Consider the following 24,009-nt stretch of genomic DNA (forward strand, 5'->3'; position numbering starts at 1 on the left):
CGTTGGTCCCGCCCCTTCCCGCCGTGGTCCCGCCCGCCCCGTCACTCGCCGGCTCTCGTTCCTGTCTTTCCACCGCCCGCCTCTTCTGTCAGTCAGCGGCGGGAGGCCCCGCCCCGCCCCGCCCCGCGCCGCCGGCCGCCGGCTCCGACTCGGACTCGCGCGGCTCTGGGCTGGGCGCTGGCGTCCGGCTCCGCGGGCCGCGTGAGGCATGGCCGCGGCGCCCGCCGCGCCGAGAGGGTGGCAGCTGCTGCTAGTGCTGAGTGCCGCGGGGCTGGGGACCCCCGGCGCCTCGCGGCCCCCCAACATCGTGCTGCTGCTCATGGACGACGTGAGTGCCCGCGGGCGGCCCCCGGCCGGGACTGGGCGGGAGTGAGGGCGGGGGGGGGGGGGGGGGGGGGCTGAGAGGAGGGTGTGTGCGTGCGGGGGGGGCTGAGAGGAGGGGTGCGTGCGTGTGCGTGTGCGTGCGGGGTGCGCGTGTGCGTGTGCGTGCGGGGGGGCTGAGAGGAGGGGTGTGCATGTGCGCGTGTGCGTGTGCGCGGGGGGGGGGGGGCTGAGAGGAGGGGTGCGCGTGTGCGTGTGCGTGCGGGGGGCTGAGAGGAGGGGTGCGTGCGTGTGCGTGCGGGGGTCTGAGAGGTGTGCATGTGTGTGTGTGCAGGGGGAGCTGAGAGGAGGGTGTGCGTGTGTGCGTGTGCGTGCAGGGGGCTGAGAGGAGGGTGTGCGTGTGTGTGTGTGCAGGGGGAGCTGAGAGGTGTGCATGTGTGTGTGTGTGCAGGGGGAGCTGAGGAGGTGTGTGTGTGTGTGTGCAGGGGGAGCTGAAAGGAGGGGTGCGTGCGTGTGCGTGCGGGGGGGCTGAGAGGAGGGGTGCGTGCGTGTGCGTGCGGGGGGGCTGAGAGGAGGGGTGCGCGTGTGCGTGTGCGTGCGGGGGGGCTGAGAGGTGTGCATGTGTGCGTGTGCAGGGGGAGCTGAGAGGAGGGGGTGTGTGCGTGTGTGTGTGTGTGCAGGGGGAGCTGAGAGGTGTGCATGTGTGTGTGTGTGTGCAGGGGGAGCTGAGGAGGTGTGTGTGTGTGTGTGTGTGCAGGGGGAGCTGAGAGGAGGGGTGCGTGCGTGTGCGTGGGGGGGGCTGAGAGGAGGGTGTGCGTGTGTGCGTGTGTGTGTGTGTGTGTGTGTGTGTGTGTGTCTGTGTGTGTGTGTGTGTGTGTGTGTGCAGGGGGAGCTGAGGTGTGCATGTGTGTGTGTGTGCAGGGGGAGCTGAGAGGAGGGGTGCGTGCGTGTGCGTGCGGGGGGGGGGGCTGAGAGGAGGTGTGTGTGCGTGTGCATGCACGCGCGCAGTGGGAGCTAAGAGGACATGGCACCCGAGGACGTGTGTGCAGGAGGAGGGTACAGGCCCTTCCTCCCACCAGCCATGTGATGGGCTGTCTGTCCCTGGTTGTCCAATGGGACAGTCCTTGAAGCAGGAATGGAGTGGCGACTTCACATGGGGGCATCAATAGGAAATGACAGCCCGACTTTCCTCTCTTTAAAGCACATTCCTCTTGGGGAACATGGCCTGGTAATGGGGTAAGGACAGTTTGGGGCTTTTGCAGGTGCTCATTGGTTACTAAAGGTCAATGCAGCTCTGTGTGTCCAGAGACCTGTCCTGTGCTGACTGGCTGGGTGGCCACAATCTGCAGGTGGTCTTGGTCCGATTTAGAAGGGCTGCGTGTGCAAGATGCACTCAGATTTCAGAGACTTTAAGGTTGTGATTACAGGCAGACACCACCACACCTGTCTAGAGTTCAGAGAATCTGAATCTAAATGTAAAAGACTGGATAATTAAGGTGAGACCATAATCCTATCTCCCAGAGGTCACAGCTAGAAGCCCTGGACGCGTGCTCTCCACCGTCGCATACGTACGTGGCTGCCGACTGCCTTCCTGGGGCTCTCAGCTTCTTCAGGCTCCTATCCTGAGGGCTCTCTGCAGACTTGGCTCTGTCATTTCTGAAAAAACCTTTTCTACTTTGTTTTATTTTATTTTTTTGTCAGTTCTGGGGCTTGAACTCTGGGCCTGGGCGCTGTCCCTCAGCTCTTCAGCTCAAGGTGAGCACTCTACCACTTGAGCCACAGCGCCACTTCTGGTTTTCTGAGTGGTTTTATTGCAGAGAAGAGTCTCACAGGTGTTCCTGCCTGGACTGGCTTTGAACCGTATCCTCAGATCTCAGCCTCCTTAGTAGCTAGGATTACAGGCGTGAGCCACTAGCACCCTGCTACCTACTCACTTTTCTAGTGTGGCTTCTAGAAAATGTGAAATCATCCTATGGGGCAGCACCATTTTAGAGTGGAAGGCAACTAGCACCAAGCCACCTCCAGAACACCCTGGGGCTTTCCAGGGGGAGGGGACTTGGTGGTGTGATTGCCTCGCATGCATGAAGCCCTGGGTTCGATTCCTCAGTACCACATACACAGAAAAAACTGGAAGTGTCTGTGGCCCAAGTACTCTACTGCTATCCTTGAGCAAAAGAAACTTAGGGACAGTGTCTAGGCCCTGAGTTCAAGCCCCAGTACTGGAAAAAAAAAAAAATCCAACATCTCAGTCCTGGTCAAAAACATGTATTAATCAAATAACAGAAAAGGAACTCAAATAACTTAAGCAAAACTGGAAACTCCCGGGCTTCTAATTAGGGTAGCTAGGCTACCCCAGCTTCATCAGGCTGGTGGTGGACTCAGGAAACTTTAGACTCACTAATTCCTGCCGTCAGCAGACTTAGGCAGTAGTTCTGCTCCAGGGGTCCCTCTGCCTGACCGGGGTCCTGTTCCTGACCGAGCACGGCCTGCTGACCTGTCCAGCTGGGAGGTTCCCGCTAGGTTTTCTGTGGGCACGCCAGGCAGGTGTGCTGGTGATGAGCGCGGCAGGCTCTCAGTGTGGCAGGGGTGGCTGGGAGGTAAAAGGTGCAGCCTGAGGCAGCACAGGGACCCCCAAGAGCCCAGTGTTCACAAGGCCTCCGGGCTGCTCCGCCCGCTGTTGCCCAGGCTCCCTCACCTCACGTTCTCCCTGTCCTGCAGACGCCTTGCCACGTCTGAACCTGTGAGCTGGCAATTACGTGGGTCTGGCCCACCCAGCCCCAGGCCTGGACCCATCTGAGTTCACCTGGATTTCCCACTGTAGGGCCATGGGAATGGGACCCACGGAGCGTCCCTGGTCCCCCAGACCGCCCCTCCAGCCCCAGTGCAGACCCCTGGGCTAGCTTGCTGTGCACACAGCTGCGGCTGTCTGCACACATCCTGATTCCTGCTCTGCCTCCTGGCCAGCGACGAAAACCTTCCTGCTGACTGAGATCTGACCTTTGAACTTGGCGTCAGGCACAGACCAAGGCCCTGCACGTGTGCCCTGCCTCTGCCTCTCTGCTCCTCCTATCCAGAATATGGACACTCAGAGGTGCAGCCACTGCAGTGCTGTGAGGACAAAGCTGTACGTCAGGAGGTAGAGCAGGAAGGAACCTCCAGCTGGCTTGGGGGAGCTGCCCTGTGGGGGAGGGGTAAGATCATCCTGAGAGTGCTCCACCCCCACCACAGACACGCTGGCTGGCTCCATCCCAGACTTGCCTCAGGGCCTGTGGTCATAGTGACTCACGTCCCTGAGTGCCTTATCCACTTGGACCTCGTGCAGCTGCTTCAGCCTCCCGGCCCCTGCCTTCTGCCTTCCTCTCTGTCTCCTTCCCCATAGCTGGCCCCAATGTCGTTGTCATCAGATGGAAAAGCTGTTTCAGCTACTTCAAATGGTTTCCACAGGGACTCAACATTGAAAGGGTTAAACAGAGCCAAGTCCCACAGTCCCTGTGCCCTAGAGGGCTTCAGCCTGACCCCAGCAGCTCTGGGCACCATGCCTTCCCAGAGTCCTCTAGCAGGAAGCCTCACCTGGGAGATGCAGCAGGTCACCCCCGGGACAGTCCTCATAGGCAGAGAGAGGGCATTCAGCATTGTGTCTGGACAGCAGCCTGGCCTGGCAGCCCTAACACCAAGCCATCCATGTGAGACCATCACCAGGGGATCTCCTGCCTGCCATGGCTGCTCAGCCAGGGGGCACGCTCCTGCACACAGGCCCTGACCACTTCCCCCTGAGTCCAAAGAGCCAGCCTAGGACAGCCACGGAGCCTTGCCAGACATCTGCAGAGCACCAGCTTGCCGGCGCTTGCTCTCACAGAACCACATTGAAACATAAGCATATGGAGCGGTAGCTTCAGCATACTTACAGCTGTGAAGCCGCCACTGTGCTGAACATTAGGTCATTTTGTCACCTCACAGAAATCCTGGCCCTGCCTGCCGTCATTCTTCACCTACACACACACACACCGGTGCAACAACCACAACCTATTTACTTCTTTTTTGGGCAGTACTAGGGTTTGAACTCAGCGCCTTGCACTTGGTAGGTAGGTGCTTTACCACCTAAGCCATACCTCCAAGCCCCCAATCTGCTTCTGCGTGGTGAGTTTGCTTTTTCTGGACAGTCTGCGTGAGTGAGTTGTGCGTGCGTGTCCCGCTTACATTGTGTTTGGAGGGCTGCCACAGTCCAATGTGGCGGCCCTTCCCTCCTCCGTGGCTGAGCATTACTGTGTCATTGTGGTAGGGTGCACATAGGATGTCAAATTTACTGCATAACTATAATCCAGCGACCTATACACGCACACTACTGCACAGCTATCATCCCTTTTTGCTCCAGAACATTCTATCACCCCGAACATGAACCCATTCGTAGTCACCCTGATCAGCCAGCCAGCCCCTGGCAGGCTGCATCCTGCTCTGCCCCGTGGATCGGCCCGTTGAGAGAATGGCGCATAAATGAGCCACACACCACGTGCCTGGCGCCTTCCTCAGCACGGTGTTCAGGGTGCAGCAGAGTTGGGGCACGTGTCCTTTATGGCTGGATCACATCCCGAGCTGTGTATGCCAGTCCTGGGAAGTATAATGAGTGGTGGCAAAGCAGAGGCCTGAAAACGCAGGCCTCCGCCCTCCCCTGCCAGGTGGCAGGGTGGGCCCAGGCGGAGTCCGTGGGGAGGTCCCGGCCCACCTTGGCTCCCTCAGCTCTGCTCAGCCGCTGCCCTGCAGTCTCCTGGCGTCTATCTCCTTCATGACACTACCATGTAGGATGGTGGTTGGCCCTAACCCAGAAATCCCAAGTGGATGTGACTGGGGGGCTGACTGGAAGGGCTCCCGGCAGTGGTCGGCGGGCTGCTCTGGGCATCCTGGACGCCTGGGTGTGACTTTTCAGTTCTGCCGAGGGGCCTGGGGCTCGTCTGGCGAGTCCCGTTCATCGTTGAGAACCTCGCTGCTTGCCTTTGAACTTCCTTATGCTGAAAACAGACACACGAGTGTGCTGAAGCCGGGCCCAGAGCGGCTGGAGAGGAGGGTACACGTGAGACATCTCCCCTGGAGAAGAAGAGTGAGCCGGCGAGCAAGCCTGGAAGACAGGCGGTGCGGCGGCCCTGCTGAGCTGCTGCAGCTCTGTGGGGTTTGGTGTCGGCTCTGCGGCTCACAGGAGCCTGAGGGAGTGGACCCACGCCACACCCCACGATAGCCATGCCGCTCACCGAATCTCACTCCTCCTCTGCTCTTCCCTGCAGATGGGGTGGGGCGACCTGGGGGTGTATGGGGAGCCTTCCCGAGAGACTCCAAATTTGGACCGGATGGCTGCGGAAGGAATGCTCTTCCCCAACTTCTATTCTGCCAACCCTCTCTGTTCACCGTGTAAGTCAGCGCTGGCCCTTGACCCGGGCTGGGGGAGGCCAGCCAGGCCCTGCACAGCCTCCACGCTCCGCCCAGCCTGGGGGGTGCAGTCCCTTCTGTCAGGGGGAGGGGAGGGGAGGGGTGCGGTCCCTTCTGTCAGGGGGAGGGGAGGGGTGTGGTCCCTTCTGTCAGGGGGAGGGGAGGGGAGGGGTGCGGCCCCTTCTGTCAGGGGGAGGGGAGGGGAGGGGAGGGGTGCGGCCCCTTCTGTCAGGGGGAGGGGAGGGGAGGGGAGGGGTGCGGTCCCTTCTGTCAGGGGGAGGGGAGGGGAGGGGAGGGGTGCGGTCCCTTCTGTCAGGGCGAGGGGAGGGGAGGGCCATGCCCGCTGCTGGGGCAGGATTGAGGAAGTTGTCTGGGGAGCACCTCCTGTCCCGGGCATAGCAGAGGGAGTGAAGCTGTGCCCCCGCCCGGTGGGTACTCACCCGCTGGAAGGGCACCTGCGGAAGTGCTAGCCCAAGAGGAGCAGCGGACAAGTGGGGTGACCCTGCGTGAGGAGGATGGCCAAGCGGCATTAGCCTCCAGACACGCTGAGCTCGGGCCGAGGCCCGGGCCTCCATCCACTTGGGGTGCGGGCACGCCCCTTGGGTGAGGTGAAGCTGGGGTGTGAAGTGTGTGTGGCAGACGCGCACGGGACGGCGCACGTGGGGCTGAGGGACTGGCTGCGGTCCTGCGGATCGGGTCTGACTCTCCTCATCCCCTCCACCTAGCCAGGGCAGCTCTGCTCACAGGCCGGCTGCCCATCCGCAATGGCTTCTACACCACCAACGCGCACGCCAGAAACGGTTAGTCCTCCCGGCATGCCCAGGAAAGGGTAGGCCCTGTGGCCAGGTGTGGGGAGGGTGGATCTCAGCTGTACAGCGCAGCTCCCGCTGCAGGCCAGATGTTTGTTTCGGTTGTTTTGAACCAGATCCTGTTCTTCCCCTAAAAACAGAGTTAGGTGGATAGAGGCACCAGGCTTCCTTCCTACACTGGCTCGATGAGAACCGGAGGTTGGAGGACCCCGAGCCCCCTGGCGCCCCTCCCGCTAGGGGCTGACTGCATGCTCGGGGCGGCTGGGGAGTAGCACATCATGCTGGCACCAGTGGCTCCCATCCAATCCTAACTACTCAGGAGGTTTAGCTACTGAGGATAAAGTTCAAAGCCAGCCCAGACAGATGAGTCTGTGAGACTTCACCTCCGAAATCACCAGCAAAAAGCAGGATTGCAGCATGACCCAAGTGATAGAATGTCAGTCGTGCAAGCAGTCCAAGCAAGCGCGAAGCCCTGAGTTCAAACTATCACCACCATAATGCCACATCCAGCTTGTGTGTGTGTGTGTGTGTGTGTGTGTGTGTGTGTGTGTGATTAATTGGAGATAGAGTCTCACAGACTTTCCTTCCTGAGCTGGCCTTGAACTGAGGTCCTCAGATCTCAGCCCTGTGAGCAGCTGGGGTGACAGGCGTGAGCCAGTGGGCCTCGTTTACATCCACCCTTACCTGCACTGGTGCTGATGTGCGCATGCCTGCGACAACCCTGACTTGCACCCTAACTCTGCCCCTGGTGGCAGCTGCCTTACGGCGGTGGGGGGGGGGGTTCTCAGGGCATGCCCCGAGCTCAGGGTCACGTTGTCCTTCCAGCGTACACACCGCAGGACGTGGTGGGGGGCATCCCCAGCTCGGAGCGCCTGCTGCCTGAGCTCCTGAAGGAGGCCGGCTACACCAGCAAGATCGTGGGCAAGTGGTGAGTTCCAGAACATGCTGCAGCGGGCAGTCAGTTCTGCTTCGTCGTGTTCCGTCAGGACTGATTGTTCGGGGGCAAGAATGAGTTCTGGAGCAGGGAGCCTTCTGAACGCTGATGTGGCACTCCAGGGCTGTTCCCCGGGCTCACTGGCAGAGCCCCAGGTCCCGGAAGCTGGGACACCAGCCAGGAACAGAGGTGCCTCAAGCACCAGACAGTGAACACACCCTGCTGTCACTGTCTCCAAGCCCCTCCCACGCTCCACACTCCATCACAGCCTGCTCTACACTGCCACACCCACTCCACACTGCCACACCCACCGTGCTCCAGCAAACCCGCTCCACACTGCCACACCCACCGTGCTCCGGCACACCCGCTCCACACTGCCACACCCACCGTGCTCCGGCACACCCGCTCCACACTGCCATGCCACACCCACCGTGCTCCATCACACCCGCTCCACACTGCCACACCCACCATGCTCCATCACACCCGCTCCACACTGCCACACCCACTCCACACTGCCACACCCACCGTGCTCCATCACACCCGCTCCACACTGCCATCCCACACCCACCCTGCTCCATCACACCCGCTCCACACTGCCATGCCACACCCACCCTGCTCCATCACACCCGCTCCACACTGCCATGCCACACCCACCCTGCTCCATCACACCCGCTCCACACTGCCACACCCACCCTGCTCCATCACACCCTCTCCACACTGCCACACCCACCCTGCTCCATCACACCCACTCCACACTGCCACACCCACCGTGCTCCATCACACCCACTCCACACTGCCATGCCACACCCACCGTGCTCCATCACACCCGCTCCACACTGCCACACCCACCGTGCTCCATCACACCCTCTCCACACTGCCACACCCACCGTGCTCCATCACACCCGCTCCACACTGCCACACCCACCGTGCTCCATCACACCCGCTCCACACTGCCACACCCACCCTGCTCCATCACACCCACTCCACACTGCCATGCCACACCCACCGTGCTCCATCACACCCTCTCCACACTGCCACACCCACCGTGCTCCATCACACCCACTCCACACTGCCACACCCACTCCACACTGCCACACCCACCCTGCTCCATCACACCCTCTCCACACTGCCACACCCACCGTGCTCCATCACACCCGCTCCACACTGCCACACCCACCGTGCTCCATCACACCCGCTCCACACTGCCACACCCACCGTGCTCCATCACACCCGCTCCACACTGCCACACCCACCCTGCTCCATCACACCCACTCCACACTGCCATGCCACACCCACCCTGCTCCACCACACCCGCTCCACACTGCCACACCCACGGCACACCCGCTCCACACTGCCACACCCACGGCACACCCGCTCCACACTGCCACACCCACCGTGCTCCATCACACCCGCTCCACACTGCCATGCCACACCCACCGTGCTCCACCACACCCGCTCCACACTGCCATGCCACACCCACCGTGCTCCATCACACCCGCTCCACACTGCCACACCCACCGTGCTCCATCACACCCGCTCCACACTGCCACACCCACCATGCTCCATCACACCCGCTCCACACTGCCACACCCACCATGCTCCATCACACCCGCTCCATACTGCCACACCCACTCCACACTGCCACACCCACCGTGCTCCATCACACCCGCTCCACACTGCCACACCCACCATGCTCCATCACACCTGCTCCACACTGCCACACCCACCATGCTCCATCACACCCGCTCCACACTGCCACACCCACCGTGCTCCATCACACCCGCTCCACACTGCCACACCCACCGTGCTCCATCACACCCGCTCCACACTGCCACACCCACCGTGCTCCATCACACCCGCTCCACACTGCCACACCCACCATGCTCCATCACACCCGCTCCACACTGCCACACCCACCGTGCTCCATCACACCCGCTCCACACTGCCACACCCACCGTGCTCCACCACACCCACTCCCTACTGCCACACCCACCGTGCTCCGGCACACCCACTCCACACTGCCATGCCACACCCACCGTGCTCCACCACACCCACTCCACACTGCCACACCCACCGTGCTCCATCACACCCGCTCCACACTGCCATGCCACACCCACCCTGCTCGATCACACCCGCTCCACACTGCCACACCCACTGTGCTCGGTCACACCTGCTCCACACTGCCACACCCACCCTGCTCGATCACACCCGCTCCACACTGCCACACCCACTGTGCTCGGTCACACCCGCTCCACACTGCCACACCCACTGTGCTCGGTCACACCCCCTACCACTCCTTCACACCGCGCTTCTTCACACCACTCTCCTGCACACCGTGCTCCTTCACACCGCATTCCTTCACTCCATACTCCTTCACACCGCGCTCCTTCACACCGCGCTCCTTCACACCACTCTCCTTCACACCATGCTCCTTCACACCGCGCTCCTTCACACCATGCTCCTTCACACCGTGCTCCTTCACACCACTCTCCTTCACACCGCGCTCCTTCACACCGTGCTCCTTCACACCGCGCTCCTTCACACCGTGCTCCTTCACACCGCGCTCCTTCACACCGCGCTCCTTCACACCGTGCTCCTTCACACCACTCTCCTTCACACCGTGCTCCTTCACACCACTCTCCTTCACACCGTGCTCCTTCACACCGCGCTCCTTCACACCGCGCTCCTTCACACCACTCTCCTTCACACCACGCTCCTTCACACCGCGCTCCTTCACACCGCGCTCCTTCACACCGCGCTCCTTCACACCACTCTTCTTCACACCGCGCTCCCTCACACCGTGCTCCCTCACACCGTGCTCCTTCACACCGTGCTCCTTCACACCACGCTCCTTCACACCACTCTCCTTCACACCACGCTCCTTCACACCATGCTCCTTCACACCGCGCTCCTTCACACCGCGCTCCTTCACACCACTCTCCTTCACACTGTGCTCCTTCACACCGCGCTCCTTCACACCGCGCTCCTTCACACCACTCTCCTTCACACCACGCTCCTTCACACCATGCTCCTTCACACCGCGCTCCTTCACACCGCGCTCCTTCACGCCGCGCTCCTTCACGCCATGCTCCTTCACACCGCGCTCCTTCACGCCATGCTCCTTCACACCGCGCTCCTTCACACCATGCTCCTTCACACCGCGCTCCTTCACGCCGCGCTCCTTCACGCCATGCTCCTTCACACCGCGCTCCTTCACACCACGCTCCTTCACACCGTGCTCCTTCACACCGCGCTCCTTCACGCCATGCTCCTTCACACCGCGCTCCTTCACACCACGCTCCTTCACACCACGCTCCTTCACACCATGCTCCTTCACACCATGCTCCTTCACACCACGCTCCTTCACACCATGCTCCTTCACACCACGCTCCCTCACACCACGCTCCTTCACACCACTCTCCTTCACACCGCGCTCCTTCACACCGCGCTCCTTCACACTGCGCTCCTTCACACCGTGCTCCCTCACACCACACTCCCTCACACCGCGCTCCTTCACACTGTGCTCCTTCACACCGCGCTCCTTCACACCACTCTCCTTCACACCACGCTCCTTCACACCGCGCTCCTTCACACCGCGCTCCTTCACACCGCGCTCCTTCACACCACTCTTCTTCACACCGCGCTCCCTCACACCGTGCTCCCTCACACCGTGCTCCTTCACACCGTGCTCCTTCACACCACGCTCCTTCACACCACTCTCCTTCACACCACGCTCCTTCACACCATGCTCCTTCACACCGCGCTCCTTCACACCGCGCTCCTTCACACCACTCTCCTTCACACTGTGCTCCTTCACACCGCGCTCCTTCACACCGCGCTCCTTCACACCACTCTCCTTCACACCACGCTCCTTCACACCATGCTCCTTCACACCGCGCTCCTTCACACCGCGCTCCTTCACGCCGCGCTCCTTCACGCCATGCTCCTTCACACCGCGCTCCTTCACGCCATGCTCCTTCACACCGCGCTCCTTCACACCATGCTCCTTCACACCGCGCTCCTTCACGCCGCGCTCCTTCACGCCATGCTCCTTCACACCGCGCTCCTTCACACCACGCTCCTTCACACCGTGCTCCTTCACACCGCGCTCCTTCACGCCATGCTCCTTCACACCGCGCTCCTTCACACCACGCTCCTTCACACCACGCTCCTTCACACCATGCTCCTTCACACCATGCTCCTTCACACCACGCTCCTTCACACCATGCTCCTTCACACCACGCTCCCTCACACCACGCTCCTTCACACCACTCTCCTTCACACCGCGCTCCTTCACACCGCGCTCCTTCACACTGCGCTCCTTCACACCGTGCTCCCTCACACCACACTCCCTCACACCGCGCTCCTTCACACTGTGCTCCTTCACACCGCGCTCCTTCACACCGTGCTCCCTCACACCACACTCCCTCACACCGTGCTCCTTCACACCATGCTCCTTCACACCGTGCTCCTTCACACCGCGCTCCTTCACACCACTCTCCTTCACACCGCGCTCCCTCACACCATGCTCCTTCACACCGTGCTCCTTCACACCGCTGTCCTTCACACCATGCTCCCTCACACTGCTCTCCTTCACACTACGCTCCTTCACACCTAGCCAGCAGAGGGTTTCCATGTGGTGGTGGGAACTTGATTCTAAAGTGTGCAGCAGCGGCTAGGAAGCGCAGGAACAGTGTGGTCTGTCAGTGTAACGGAGCCCTGACCACAGGATAACCCTGTCAGCTTGCACAGACTCCTGCGTCTGCACAGAAACACTAGTCTCTCCCCCCGGGGCACTGGGTGTGAGGACACATGGCCGCCACCCCGCCGGTGCCCACAGGCCCTCCTCCCTCGCGAAGCTGCCCCTGCTTTCTGCCCTGTTGGAGCCCTTCCCACTGCCCGTGCCAGTCACAGGGACTCCGAACCTGCCAAGACTAGAATAGTTCTCAGGAAATCCAGGCAGTCTGCAGGCTGCCTGAGGAACACCATGCTCCTCTTCAGGCAAGAAGAACGCTGGCTGCCGGCTAGGATGAGGTGGCCGAGCAGGTGGCGGCCCTCGAGCTGGTGCCGGGACACTGGGGAGTCCTGGCGCACGCTGCCCTCAGGGCTGCCAACACAGCCCCAGAGCTGCCTGTGTGCCGCTCCGCCCATCCACCAGCCTCCTGGCCACTGTCATCAGTGCAGGGTGGCACAAATGCAGGAGTGAGTCTGTGGAGCTGGCTGAGGTCCAGGATGGCTGCAGCTGGAGCAGAGCCTAGAGGGAAGTCTCCAAGGACTGGAGCATAGCGGTGGCAGGTCCGCAATGGAGTCTGCAGCGGGACCAGTACAAGGGTGATTTCCAGAGGCCCAGGGCGGGCACGCCACCGCTCCGTAGGTCTCTGTCCCAGCAGGCCCAAGTCAGAACTGCCCTGGTTCTCATCTAGACCACAGAACCAAGGAGGCAGGTGGGGCCTGGGCTCCTGCAGAAGAGCTGTGCCTCATGCAGAAACCGCAGCCGGAGAATAAGACTCAGATGAAGCCCAAGTGCTGCCAGCCCTTGTTCGGCTCTGGCTCCCCCTGCTGGTCAGCACTGGCCACTGCTGTTGGGGGACAGACAGGTGAATTAAAGCTGGGCAAAACTGTGACTGTTTTTTTTTTTTTTAAGTTTAATTTTATTGTAAAGGTGATGTACAGAGGGGCTAGAGTTACATAAGTAAGGTAACGGTAATGGGTACGTGTCTTTCTTTTTTTTTATGTGAAAATACCGTACAGAGGGCTTACAATTACATGGGCAAGATAACGAGTGCATTTCTTATCAAGCATTGTTGCCTCCTCCTTTGTTTCCCCTTCCCATACCCTCCCCCCCACCCTCCCCACCAAAGTTGTAAAGTTCGTTTTTATGAGTACATTTCTTGTTTTACATTGTTACCCTCTCTCTCATTTTTCTCCCATATCCAACTCCTCCCCGACATGATCATGTGATTGTTTGTCTTGCCAGTCCTGGGGCTTGAACTCAGGGTCTGGGTGCTGTCCCTGAGCTTCTTTTGTTCAAGGCTAGCGCTCTACCACTTGAGCCACAGAGTCACTTCTGGCCTTTTCTGTGTATGTGGTACTGAGGATCGAACGCAGGGCTTCATGCCTGCTAGGTAAGCACTCTACCACTGAGCCACATTCCCAGCCCTACCATGTAATTTTATTGTTGGGTTTTATTTGTTTTGTGTGGTCCTGGGGCTTGAACTTAGGTCCTGGGCACTGGTCCTGACAGTGCTCTACCACTTGAGCTACAGCTCCACTTCCAGCTTTTGGGTGGTTGACTGGAGGTAAGAGTCTCACAGACTTTCCTCGCTGGCTGTTTTCAAACTGATACTCCTGAGTAGCGAGGATTGCAGGCATGAGCCGCCAGTGCCTGATGACCATGCTTTTAAGCCTTCTATGCTGTGTTGGACAGGGACATGAGGTCACCGGTAGCCAGGTGGCCACCTGTCCAACACATGCAGAAGGGACAGGTGCCACAGTAGGGGCCACACAGCCCAGGGGCAGCTTGAGGACCCGTGGTGTCACTGTGAGATACAGGCACACTCACCTAGGAGGGAAAGAACGTGGAGCCAGAGGGCTGTGGAGTGAGCGGGGCAGCCAGCCACGCCCCCAGCAGTCCCTGCAGCTGTGGGTGGGGAACCGAGGCCTGGACAGATGGGATGGCCTGCAAAAATCACAGACCAGTTGCTGACTGGCTGTACTCCTCCCTGAAGCCGCCAGCCCAGCCTCCCCGCCAGCCCGTGACTCTGCTCACTGAGGGGCAAGCCCCAGGCCTCAGACCGACACAGCCCTGGCACAGGGCCCTTCCTGTCCAAACACAGTCTGGCAGAGGACGCCAACCCCCAGATGCTGTTTTCAAGCTGTGGCTGTGTCCCAGGCTGGAGCTGCGCTGCACGCAGGCTGTGACCTCAGCCAGCGCTGGAGCCCCTTTCTTCAGCATGCTCGGTAGAGCAGGTGGGAGCTGGACCCTCCAGGAAGATTGGCCAGGCACCCGTGGCTCACGCCTGTAACCCCAGCTGCTCAGGAGGCTGAGCTCTGAGGACTGAGGTTTGAAGCCAGTCATGGCAGGAAAGTCTGTGAGACTCTTATCTCCATCAAAACGTAAGAACTGGAGCTGTGGCTCAAGTGCTAGAGCACTAGCCTTAACAGCAAAAGCTCCAGGACAGCACCCAGGCTCAGAGTTCAAGCCCCAGGGCTGCCACAAAAAAATAAGAGTGAAGATGGGCAGGATAAAGCCACTGGGGCCTGGAGGCCAGTTCCCACTGCCTACCATACTGAAGGCTCTGCCCAGCACCTACAGGACAACAGGCCTGTCCACAGGTGCCTGGCGCCCTGGGTTAGGCCCTGTGCTCCTTCTGGGGCAGTCTTTATGTCTTGGTGTTCCAGGCCTCAGCACGCAGTGAGTGCCGGAGGCACCCTTGTTTTGTTAAACATTTGTGAAGAGGATGGGTTTGCCGTGGGAACTCGGAGCGCCCCTGGGTGGGGTCCCTGAAGTGTCTTGGCTCCTGTTTCTAGGCACTTGGGCCACAGGCCCCAGTTCCACCCCCTGAAGCACGGATTTGATGAATGGTTCGGCTCCCCCAACTGCCACTTTGGGCCTTATGACAACAAGGCTCGGCCCAACATCCCTGTGTACCGTGACTGGGAGATGGTCGGCAGGTAACGGGCCCTTCCTTCCCTGCCCAGCGCCCATGCCCCTGCTTCGCTGCTTCTCTGGACCAGGATGGACGGTGGCTTTGAACACAGGGCCTTGCACTGGCTGTGAAGGCATTCCACCGCCTGAGCCATGCTTCCCGTAGGAGAGGTGATTCTTGAACCACTTGCTGGCAAGGACTGGCCTTCTGGGTCCCAAGAGCGTTGATTCCCGGGACATTCTTCCTGGAGCCTGTGAGACTCGGGCCTGGGGCCATTTCTGGCCTTTCCAGGGTCCCTGTTTCTTTTGGGACATCATAGAGCCGGCACCCAGTTTTGGAGGTCCAGGACCCCATACAGCCTCTTGGTGAGCTGTCATCTGCCTGTGTGAAATTCACCTCTCAGCTGTAGCCTGAACACTCAGCAGAGCAGAGAGGGGGATGAGCACCAACCTCAAGAGCCAGAGTGGAAGCAAGTTTCCCGGATGGGCTGGACCTGGCTGTGCAGAGCCTGTGTAGGCAGAATTCTTGAATTTTGTTCACTTTTTTTTCTTTTTTCTTTTTTTTTTTCTTGTTAGTTGTGGAGCTTGAAGCCTGGGCACTGTCCCTGAGCCTCTTTGTGCTCAAGGCCAGCATTCTACCACTTGAGCCACAACACCACTCCCAGCTTTTTCTGAGTAATTTATTGGAGATAAGAGACTTACAGACTTTCCTGCCCAGGCTGGCTTCCAACCATGATCCTCAGCCTCCCAGGGTAGCTAGTATTACAGGTGTGAGCCACAGCAGCAGCATCACATTGTCTTTTTTTTTTTTTTGGGTCCGGTCGTGGGGCCTGAACTCTGGGCCTGGGTGCTGTCCCTCAGCTCTTCAGCTCAAGGCTATCGCTCTACCACTTGAGCCACAGTGCCACTTCCGGCTTTTTTCTTTATGTGGTGCTGAGGAATCGAACCCAGGGCCTCAGGCATGCAAGGCAAGCGCTCTACCACTGAGCCACCTTCCCAGCCCCACATTGTCTTTTTTTTTTTAATGGCGGCTTTCCTGAGATACGTTATCACACTGTGTGGCCCCAACCTGCAGCTTGCAGTCCAGACCTGGTGATGAGCATGAGCCACCCAGCCCAGCCCTGTTCCAAACACAGCCTGTGACTTTGCTGGTAGCATTTGGGAAGGGACTTTCTTGACTAAAGTCTGGATTCTGTCTGGTATATTCTCAGATTTTATGAAGAATTCCCAATTAATCTGAAGACTGGGGAAGCCAATCTCACTCAGATCTACTTAGAGGTAAGGGCGGGCCAGTGGCTGGGCAGTGGGGGAGGGTTGGCCATGTGGCAGAGGAGGACGAAGAGCTTCTTGGCAGGAAGCCCTGGATTTCATCAGAACACAGCAGGCAAAGCAATGCCCCTTCTTCCTCTACTGGGCCATCGATGCCACACACGCCCCTGTCTACGCGTCCAGACCTTTCTTGGGCACCAGCCAGCGAGGGCTGTGAGTCCCGATGGGGGGATGGAGGCTCCTGATGGGGCGGGTCCCTGTGGGGCCTTCAGCAGGCTGGATTTCCATGGGGGAGGGAGAGCACGCGGCACCATTAAGAGGAAGTCCAGAGCCCCCTTGTCTCTGAAACCACCAGCCAAGGCTGGCAGAGAGGGGCCACAGCACCAACCGTGGCCCTGTCAGCAAGAACCTGAACTTGAGCCTGCCTGGGCCGACTCGGAAGTCAGGGTTCCATGTGTCCCGTGCCGCCCGGACGGCTTGGCTCCCCCGCAGGTATGGGGATGCCGTGCGGGAAATCGATGACAGCGTTGGGAAGATACTGAGTCTCCTGAGGCGCCTGGGCATGGAGCGGGACACGTTCGTCTTCTTCACATCCGACAATGGCGCCGCCCTCATCTCTGCGCCCAAGGAAGGCAAGTTCCCTCCACGGCAGCCTTGGGCCAATGTGGAGCGGCTTCTACTCCGAGGCCTTCACGCCCTTGGGCAGAATAAGAGCGGCTACCTGTGAGGAGGGCGGGCAGGAGCATGGCCTGAGGGGGAGCGGGCACGGCCCGAGAGGCCAGGGGAGGAAACTGCCCCAAGAACAGCAGTCTGCAGCCCCTGCAGCGGGAGGCTGCAGTGCGTGGGAGCAGGGGTGGCTGCCGCGGGTGGCGGGAGAGACACCAGCGGGGGCTTTGACGCCTGGGCTTCGGTAGTGTGGTGGTGTTCTGTTCCTGGCTTCGGTAGTGTGGTAGAGTTCTGTTTCTGGGCTTCGGTAGTGTGGTGGTGTTCTGTTCCTGGGCTTTGGTAGTGTGGTGGTGTTCTGTTCCTGGCTTCGGTAGTGTGGTAGAGTTCTGTTCCTGGCTTTGGCGGTGCGGTGATGTTCTGTTCCTGTTTTGGTAGTGTGGTAGAGTTCTGTTCCTGGCTTTGGCAGTGTGGTGGTGTTCTGTTCCTGGCTTTGGCAGTGTGGTAGAGTTCTGTTTCTGGCTTTGGCAGTGTGGTAGAGTTCTGTTCCTGGCTTTGGCAGTGTGGTGGTGTTCTGTTCCTGGCTTTGGTAGTGTGGTGATGTTCTGTTCCTGGCTTTGGCAGTGTGGTAGAGTTCTGTTTCTGGCTTTGGCAGTGTGGTGGTGTTCTGTTCCTGGGCTTTGGCAGTGTGGTGGTGTTCTGTTCCTGGGCTTTGGCGGTGCGGTGATGTTCTGTTCCTGTTTTGGTAGTGTGGTAGAGTTCTGTTCCTGGCTTTGGTAGTGTGGTAGAGTTCTGTTCCTGGCTTTGGCAGTGTGGTAGAGTTCTGTTTCTGGCTTTGGCAGTGTGGTGGTGTTCTGTTCCTGGGCTTTGGCAGTGTGGTGGTGTTCTGTTCCTGGCTTTGGCGGTGCGGTGATGTTCTGTTCCTGTTTTGGTAGTGTGGTAGAGTTCTGTTCCTGGCTTTGGTAGTGTGGTAGAGTTCTGTTCCTGGCTTTGGCAGTGTGGTAGAGTTCTGTTTCTGGCTTTGGCAGTGTGGTGGTGTTCTGTTCCTGGGCTTTGGCAGTGTGGTGGTGTTCTGTTCCTGGCTTTGGCGGTGCGGTGATGTTCTGTTCCTGTTTTGGTAGTGTGGTAGAGTTCTGTTCCTGGCTTTGGCAGTGTGGTAGAGTTCTGTTTCTGGCTTTGGCAGTGTGGTGGTGTTCTGTTCCTGGCTTTGGTAGTGTGGTGGTGTTCTGTTCCTGGCTTTGGTAGTGTGGTGGTGTTCTGTTCCTGGCTTTGGCAGTGTGGTAGAGTTCTGTTCCTGGCTTTGGCAGTGTGGTAGAGTTCTGTTTCTGGCTTTGGAAGTGTGGTGGTGTTCTGTGCCTGGGCTTTGGCAGTGTGGTGGTGTTCTGTTCCTGGCTTCGGTAGTGTAGTGACGGTGTTCTGTTCCTGCATGTAAACACCGTTCCTGTGTCCTCTGTGTGCTCAGGGCCTGAGGTAGAGAGTGCTATCCCTGTGGCCCCGGCTGCCCAGCCTCTTGGAGCCCTTGACTCTGCATGGCTGGAACTGCAGCCGTTTCTCAGGCTGGGTCTTTGCCTCCAGCAGCCTGTGAACACAGGCTAGAAAACCCAGGCCTGGGGTCTGAGACGGCAGATCCTGTGCTCCACCCGAGGGGAGCCCCCTCCCCCTCCCCTGCAGGCCACCTAGAGCCCTGTGCAGACACAGCCCGGGCCTCAGACATCCTGGGGAGCCATCGCAAGAGCTTTCCCAAGACCACCTGGCAGCGAGGCCTGGGGCGGCCGGTGCCCTCCCGTGACTGCCTGCCAGGGGCATTGTGGGACCACCCTCTGACAGTGCTGACTCTGGTCCTCAGGTGGCAGCAACGGCCCCTTCCTGTGTGGGAAGCAGACCACGTTTGAAGGTGGCATGCGGGAGCCGGCGATTGCGTGGTGGCCAGGGCACATCGCTGCAGGCCAGGTAAGTCAAGTCACTGCCCGTGGAGACCCGCATCTCCCGCAGAACCTCGAGAGGCCGCTGGTGCCTCTTGGGAAGGAGGCTCCTGCGGGTCCAGTCGGTGTGGCGGTGCTGGGGAAGCAGGTCCTTCCTCGGTGCCATGCGGAGCTTGGAAGCGTCTGGCCTGAGCACAGCCAGGCCAGGGCTGTGGGACTTGGCGGGCCGCGTGCGGTGGGCTGGCTCCCGCACAGGGCTCCCTGCCGTCTCAGGGAGATACCCAGCAGGCACTCCGAGTGTCTACCTCATCCCCTGGAGAGCCCTTCCTGCAGGCCAGCATCAGCTGAGACCTTTCCTCGGGACCCGCAGTCCCCTAGTAGGCGTGCAGTCAGGGCACAGGTGCGGCTGTCCTTGGTCGGCCTCTCCCAGGGTCGTCTCCTGGGACCTTGTCTCTGCTGAGGTGCTCTTCACCTGTGTGTTGGTGTGGGAGGCCGTGGGATTCCAGAACTGCAGGCGCAGGCCCCACGTGCGTGGGGCTGGACGGCAGCGCCAGCCCACATAGCAAGAAGCTGGGATCCCAGCAGAGCCAAGGAGGCCCGCTGGCCCTAGGGGTTCCCCCTCGCCCCGCAGGGGCTGGCACAGGGCCTCTCGCTGTTTTCTGCTCTCCCCCATCGTGACCTGTTCCCCCCGATCAGCCTTAGTCCTGCCGGCTGCTTTCCACCCCACTGCCACGTTACTGGACTCCGCAGAGGGAGGGCCTCGTGGGCTGCTGGCAGGCACCCTGGGCCTGACCCTGTGAAGGGCAGCTGTGCTGAGCCTGTGGCGTGTGGAGACGTGGCCCGAAAGACACAAAAGGGGTGCCCTTCGCGTGAGCGGGGCTCCCCAAGCCCCGTCCCTGCGCGGCCTCCCATGGCTTGGAGGAGCACAGTGCGAACGTTGTTTGGTGACCCCAGCCTCACGAAGGGCTGGGGGACAGGGAGGCCCGGGGTGGGGCGTCCACGTAGGCTGCGTGCCCTGTCCCCCAGCAAGGCACCACGGCAGACCCTGGCCACGGGCCACACAGCTCCCTGCCGCTGCCCGGCTCAGGAGGCCTGGACTTCGTGCGCTGTCCAGGGGGTTCCGGAGCCTCTGCCCCCATCTCCCTCCCAGCTGAGAGGAGGGCACTTGGCGGCCTCACTCTGAAGGAGAGGGCGTCTCTCTTGGGCTGAGGCCGTCCCCTCCCCACCTCCCCTAGGACACACTGAATGAACCAGGCGGGGAGACGGGCCGTGTGCTGTGATCACAGCACAGCTGATTCAGAAGGCTGACATCTGTCCCCGCAGCTTCCATGCCCAGCCTTCCCGCGATGCTCCTGGGGCCTTGTTAAATCTCAAGGCACTGCGTCCTCCCCAGTGGCCTCTTGCTGTGGGGCGAGCATGTGAGCTGCTCCCCTTGACACACGCGGGGGCGTGTGTTCTCCGTGTGCTTGCGCCGGAGGCCCGACCCCTCCCTCCCGCCACCCCTGCCCAGTAGCGAGCCCTGCCTTCATTTCTCCCAGATTGAGTGTATTGGGTTCTCTTCTTTTCTCATTTTTCTTTCTCTCTTTCCAACAACAAAAAGCCCTGAGAGGAGGGAAGCCCCACGGGCAGCCAGGACCCCTGGAGGGGGGAAGCCCCACGGGCAGCCAGGACCCCTGGAGGAGGGAAGCCCCACGGGCAGCCAGGACCCCTGGAGGAGGGAAGCCCCACGGGCAGCCAGGACCCCTGGAGGAGGGAAGCCCCACGGGCAGCCAGGACCCCTGGAGGAGGGAAGCCCCACGGGCAGCCAGGACCCCTGGAGGGAGGAAGTCCCAAAGACAGCCAGGACCCCTGGAGGAGGGAAGCCCCACGGGCAGCCAGGACCCCTGGAGGGAGGAAGTCCCAAAGACAGCCAGGACCCCTGGAGGAGGGAAGCCCCATGGGCAGCCAGGACCCCTGGAGGGAGGAAGTCCCAAAGACAGCCAGGACCCCTGGAGGAGGGAAGCCCCACGGGCAGCCAGGACCCCTGGAGGAGGGAAGCCCCACGGGCAGCCAGGACCCCTGGAGGGAGGAAGTCCCAAAGACAGCCAGGACCCCTGGAGGAGGGAAGCCCCACGGGCAGCCAGGACCCCTGAAGCTGCCTTCCTTCTGGCAAAGGCCATGGACTGTTTCTTTTTTTGTATTTTTTTTTTGGGTCCGGTCGTGGGGCCTGAACTCTGGGCCTGGGCGCTGTCCCTCAGCTCTTCAGCTCAAGGCTAGTGCTCTACCACTTGAGCCACAGCGCCACTTCTGGCTTTTTTTGCTTATGTGGTGCTGGGGAATCGAACCCAGGGCCTCAGGCATGCAAGGCAAGCGCTCTACCACTCAGCCACCTTCCCAGCCCGCCATAGACTGTTTCTAAAACAAACATGGCCCCTGGTGTTTCCCTCCAGTCTGGGTGGCGTGGACTCCAGACAACCAGCTGCCAGGGTCCTCATGGCATGGTGAAAACCTCAACTCCAGCTGCAGTTGGGCCAGGGCCGGGCAAGGAGCTGTGAGGGGAGCACCGTCCAAACAGAACCTGGGTGTGCTTGACCCTGCCCAAGCCAAGCCCCCAGCAGTGTGCCCCCCACTGCCAGGCCCCCAGCAGTGTGCCCCCCCCCCCCGCCGAGCCAGGCCCCCAGCAGTGCCCCCCCCGCCGAGCCAGGCCCCCAGCAGTGCCCCCCCCCCCGCCAAGCCAGGCCCCCAGCAGTGCCCCCCCCCGCCAAGCCAGGCCCCTAGCAGTGTGCCCCCCCCCCCCGCCAAGCCAGGCCCCCAGCAGTGCCCCCCCCCCGCCAAGCCAGGCCCCCAGCAGTGCCCCCCCCCCCGCCAAGCCAGGCCCCTAGCAGTGTGCCCCCCCCCGCCGAGCCAGGCCCCCAGCAGTGTGCCCCCCCCCCCCCGCCAAGCCAGGCCCCCAGCAGTGTGCCCCCCCCCCCCCGCCAAGCCAGGCCCCCAGCAGTGCCCCCCCCCCGCCAAGCCAGGCCCCCAGCAGTGCCCCCCCCGCCAAGCCAGGCCCCTAGCAGTGTGCCCCCCCCCCCCGCCAAGCCAGGCCCCCAGCAGTGTGCCCCCCCCCGCCAAGCCAGGCCCCCAGCAGTGCCCCCCCCCCGCCAAGCCAGGCCCCCAGCAGTGTGCCCCCCCCCCCGCCAAGCCAGGCCGCCAGCAGTGTGCCCCCCCCGCCAAGCCAGGCCCCCAGCAGTGTGCCCCCCCCCCCGCCAAGCCAGGCCCCCAGCAGTGCCCCCCCCCCCCGCCAAGCCAGGCCCCCAGCAGTGCCCCCCCCCCGCCAAGCCAGGCCCCCAGCAGTGTGCCCCCCCCCCCCCCCCGCCAAGCCAGGCCCCCAGCAGTGCCCCCCCCCCCCCGCCAAGCCAGGCCCCCAGCAGTGTGCCCCCCCCCGCCAAGCCAGGCCCCCAGCAGTGTGCCCCCCCCCCCCGCCAAGCCAGGCCCCCAGCAGTGCCCCCCCCCCCCCCGCCAAGCCAGGCCCCCAGCAGTGCCCCCCCGCCAAGCCAGGCCCCCAGCAGTGTGCCCCCCCCCCCCGCCAAGCCAGGCCCCCAGCAGTGCCCCCCCCCCCCCCCGCCAAGCCAGGCCCCCAGCAGTGTGCCCCCCCCCCCCCGCCAAGCCAGGCCCCCAGCAGTGCCCCCCCCCCCGCCAAGCCAGGCCCCCAGCAGTGTGCCCCCCCCCGCCAAGCCAGGCCCCCAGCAGTGTGCCCCCCCCCCCCCCCCGCCAAGCCAGGCCCCCAGCAGTGCCCCCCCCCCCCCGCCAAGCCAGGCCCCCAGCAGTGTGCCGCCCCCCCCCGCCAAGCCAGGCCCCCAGCAGTGTGCCCCCCCCCCCGCCAAGCCAGGCCGCCAGCAGTGTGCCCCCCCCCCCGCCAAGCCAGGCCGCCAGCAGTGTGCCGCCCCCCCCCCCCCGCCAAGCCAGGCCGCCAGCAGTGTGCCCGCCCCTGGCCACTGTGCTTCCCACCCACCCGCCTTTGCCAGTAGTGGGGTCAGTGAGAACTGGGGGGCCAGTGAACGGCCCAGGAGGCAGGCTCATAAGAAGCAGCGGGCCCCTGGCGGTCCTGGCTGCCGCCTCCCATGTGCCAGGGTAAGGGCAGAGGCGGTCGCTGTGCTGTCTCGGGCCAAGCCTGGTGCTGGTGCACACTGCAGCCATGCGCGCCCTGCCTCTCCTGGAAGCCTGGCTCACTGGGCATGTGCCACCCACACCGTGGGTGTGCCACCGGCCCCGTGCCTCTGCCCTGCCTGCCTGCCCCCTGTGGGGCTCCTCTCCCGGGCCCTGGGCCCCCGGCCGCCGTCTGACCGGGGCAGCTTCCCAGGTGCGCCTGCTGTGTCACCGCAGGTGAGCCACCAGCTGGGCAGCATCATGGACCTCTTCACCACCAGCCTGTCCCTCGCAAGCCTGCAGCCGCCCAGCGACAGGGCAGTGGACGGCCTGGACCTCCTCCCCACGCTCCTGCAGGGCCAGCTGACGGACAGGTGGGTGTGGGGCAGGCGTGGTCGTGGCTCTGCACCTGCCCACAGCTCCCTCGGCCAGGCCCTGCACTGCTGGGGGTGAGGGGGGCTTGCTGAGAGAGGCCCCGGCTTTGGGGAACCCCCGCAAGGGCTGGAGGACGGGCCTTGTCCCCGCCTGTGGCAGCCGCTGCCACCATCTCCGTCACGGCCCCTCGGATTATCTGTGGTCGTGGCCCAGGTCCTTCCCCTGTCTGCTTCAGGCTGTAGCCAGCAGGGGCTCACGTGCTGCCGTCGACCCTGAGCTGGGGTCCCTCACCCCACACTGCCCTGTGCCCAGCTCGGAGCCTTTCTCAATTCCTGGGTCTTGAGCAGCTGAGGAGCAGCCGTGCAGGCGCTCAGCCCCGGTCAAGGCGGCTGCGGGGCCAGGTCTTGGAGGAGGGGAAAGCTGCCTTTTTTTTTTTTCCAAGTGCCTATTTTTTTCTTCTTGAAACCTGGTCAGAGTGCCGCCGCTGAGAGCCCAGTGCCTGTGGCTGCAGGCTTCTCTCAGGCCCATCTGGTCTCCAGAAAGAGA

At 61.9% G+C, this 24,009-nt stretch overlaps 1 protein-coding gene across 1 annotated transcript in view; it reads left to right on the plus strand.

The window, feature by feature from the left end:
- Positions 1-180: 180 nt before the first annotated feature.
- The window catches only part of Galns (galactosamine (N-acetyl)-6-sulfatase), a 29,006-nt gene continuing 5,177 nt past the window's right edge, over positions 181-24,009 (plus strand). Inside the window, exons 1-10 of the mRNA XM_042702203.1 lie at positions 181-328; positions 5,595-5,718; positions 6,462-6,536; positions 7,371-7,473; positions 15,010-15,153; positions 16,339-16,405; positions 16,482-16,609; positions 16,889-17,028; positions 18,906-19,009; positions 23,326-23,462. Of these exons, the coding sequence (XP_042558137.1) occupies positions 209-328; positions 5,595-5,718; positions 6,462-6,536; positions 7,371-7,473; positions 15,010-15,153; positions 16,339-16,405; positions 16,482-16,609; positions 16,889-17,028; positions 18,906-19,009; positions 23,326-23,462 (1,142 nt within the window). The 5' untranslated portion in view covers positions 181-208. The remainder of the gene's footprint in view (positions 329-5,594; positions 5,719-6,461; positions 6,537-7,370; positions 7,474-15,009; positions 15,154-16,338; positions 16,406-16,481; positions 16,610-16,888; positions 17,029-18,905; positions 19,010-23,325; positions 23,463-24,009) is intronic.

This window comes from Dipodomys spectabilis, unplaced genomic scaffold (genome assembly GCF_019054845.1).
Source record: "Dipodomys spectabilis isolate Male_0828 unplaced genomic scaffold, ASM1905484v1 ptg000318l, whole genome shotgun sequence".
Classification (NCBI taxonomy): Eukaryota; Metazoa; Chordata; class Mammalia; order Rodentia; family Heteromyidae; genus Dipodomys; species Dipodomys spectabilis.